We start from the raw sequence: 1,704 nt of genomic DNA, 5'->3' as shown, positions 1-1,704 counted from the left end.
GTGTGAGCAAACATATTAAGAACAGTATGCCATATATGCCAGGTCCCTTGAAACAGCAAGGATGGACTGGCTCCAGGCAACAAACTGAACATAATTAAAGCATAGTGATTAATCACAAAAACAATAGGTAATTATATATGTGTTTTCTGATGGTCTTAGGCAACCCCTGTGAAAGGGTCATTTGACCCCCCAAGGGGGTCGCGACCCACAGGTTGAGAACCGCTGGGTTAGATCAAATGGTTTCCAGATAGTTTGTCACAATTATTTCACGGTATTTTTAGATTCATTCATGCAACAAATACTTACTGAACACCTATTATGCCAGGCACTGTTCCCCAAGCACCATGGATAAATACGATTAATCTGACCTGAATCCTGATCTCAAGTTTTAAGTTTTCATTTAAGAATGTAAGATAAGATACGCCTAAAGAACTTAGCCATGGACAAAAACCCAACAGAATCTACAAGAGGATGGGTGTGGCCGGCCCGCCAGAGACAGGCTGAGAGAGTTCAGGAGAGAGAAGTGACTTCCCACCAGAGAAAGTCAGGAAAAGATAGGATGGGTACCTGGCTATATCTCCTCGGTAGAGAGACTTATACTCCCAGTTTGCAGGGTCTGGTTTCTTATCTGTTCTGAAGGTTTCTCCTGTCAGAGCCTGGATATCCTCAAGCCACACACAGCGGGGCCCAGCAGCAGCAGCAGCAGCATTCTTTTCTTGGCTGTGGGACAAGGGAAGGTGAAGAAGAAAAAGGGAGAGGCACTTAACAACCTTCCATTAACATTTCACATTTGCAGCAACATGGAAGTTACACGTTTCAAACTCCACACGGCATCAAGGGAACTAGGTACCCAAAATGCGTACATGCCATACAGACGGGAAGAGGAGGCCTGCTGCAAAAGCAGGTTTAAAATAGAAAGCAAACCTGTCAACACTAAGTGGCACTTTCCCAGAAAACAAGTCATCTCAGAACCTACCCTGAGGGGTACGGAGGTGTTCTTTTCCAAGTATTCCATTTAAATTACTGTAACCTGAATGTCAAATATATTCATAAACAAACGATTTTTCTTTAAGAAAAGAAAAAGGTGGGCAGCTCTTACTTCACCTTATTTGAAAGTGCTTGCGTTATTTATTCCAACCCCAAACTCAACAATGACAACAACAAAGGCCATAGTTGTGAATAGTTCCGCTTCAGATGTCACTTGGGATAAGTCTAAGTCTTGCTTTTCTGGCCTGGGCTGAGCACGGCTTGCCTGCATGGACCGACCTCCTACATGAAGGGTGGAGCGTGCCCGCTGTAAGACAAGGCCCCGATTTATCCCTCTGCACCAGTCTGTGCGCTGGCAGACTTTCAGCTTAGACACCAATGGAACCACTTTCCTAGGAGTCAAGTGAGAGGGAGGGAAGGGTTTTCTGGCATCTCACACCTTTCCTCCTCTAAAGAAAATCAGTTCATGCTGCTGCTGACAGATGCTGCCAAAGGTCGCAACAGCCATTAACTGCTGTCCCACCTGCTTTTTAGCTCTCCCGGACAGAAATGAGGATTCTGGAGGCTTCTAAATCACTCTTGGCTGGGAATACAAGAGAATGGTATCTCAGAGACACAAAGTAGCAATTCAATAAATATCTGTTAAATGACGCGTCTCCGGTTAACAGGGTGATAACACATCCCCCTTCAGAGACACTGTGGAGGGGTTTCTGTCCA

General features: G+C 45.1%; 1 protein-coding gene across 2 annotated transcripts in view; it reads right to left on the bottom strand.

The window, feature by feature from the left end:
• NRDE2 (NRDE-2, necessary for RNA interference, domain containing) overlaps positions 1–1,704 on the bottom strand; it is a 36,342-nt gene that overhangs the window by 21,939 nt on the left and 12,699 nt on the right. For both annotated transcript variants that reach the window (XM_006754720.2, XM_015571431.1), the window contains exon 4: positions 568–720. In XM_006754720.2, coding sequence (XP_006754783.1) covers positions 568–720 — 153 coding nt within the window. The remainder of the gene's footprint in view (positions 1–567; positions 721–1,704) is intronic.

Source organism: Myotis davidii, unplaced genomic scaffold (assembly GCF_000327345.1).
Source record: "Myotis davidii unplaced genomic scaffold, ASM32734v1 scaffold732, whole genome shotgun sequence".
Lineage (NCBI taxonomy): Eukaryota > Metazoa > Chordata > Mammalia > Chiroptera > Vespertilionidae > Myotis > Myotis davidii.
The sequence above is the reverse complement of the archived record's forward strand: the minus strand, read 5'-3'. Positions and strand labels throughout refer to the sequence as shown.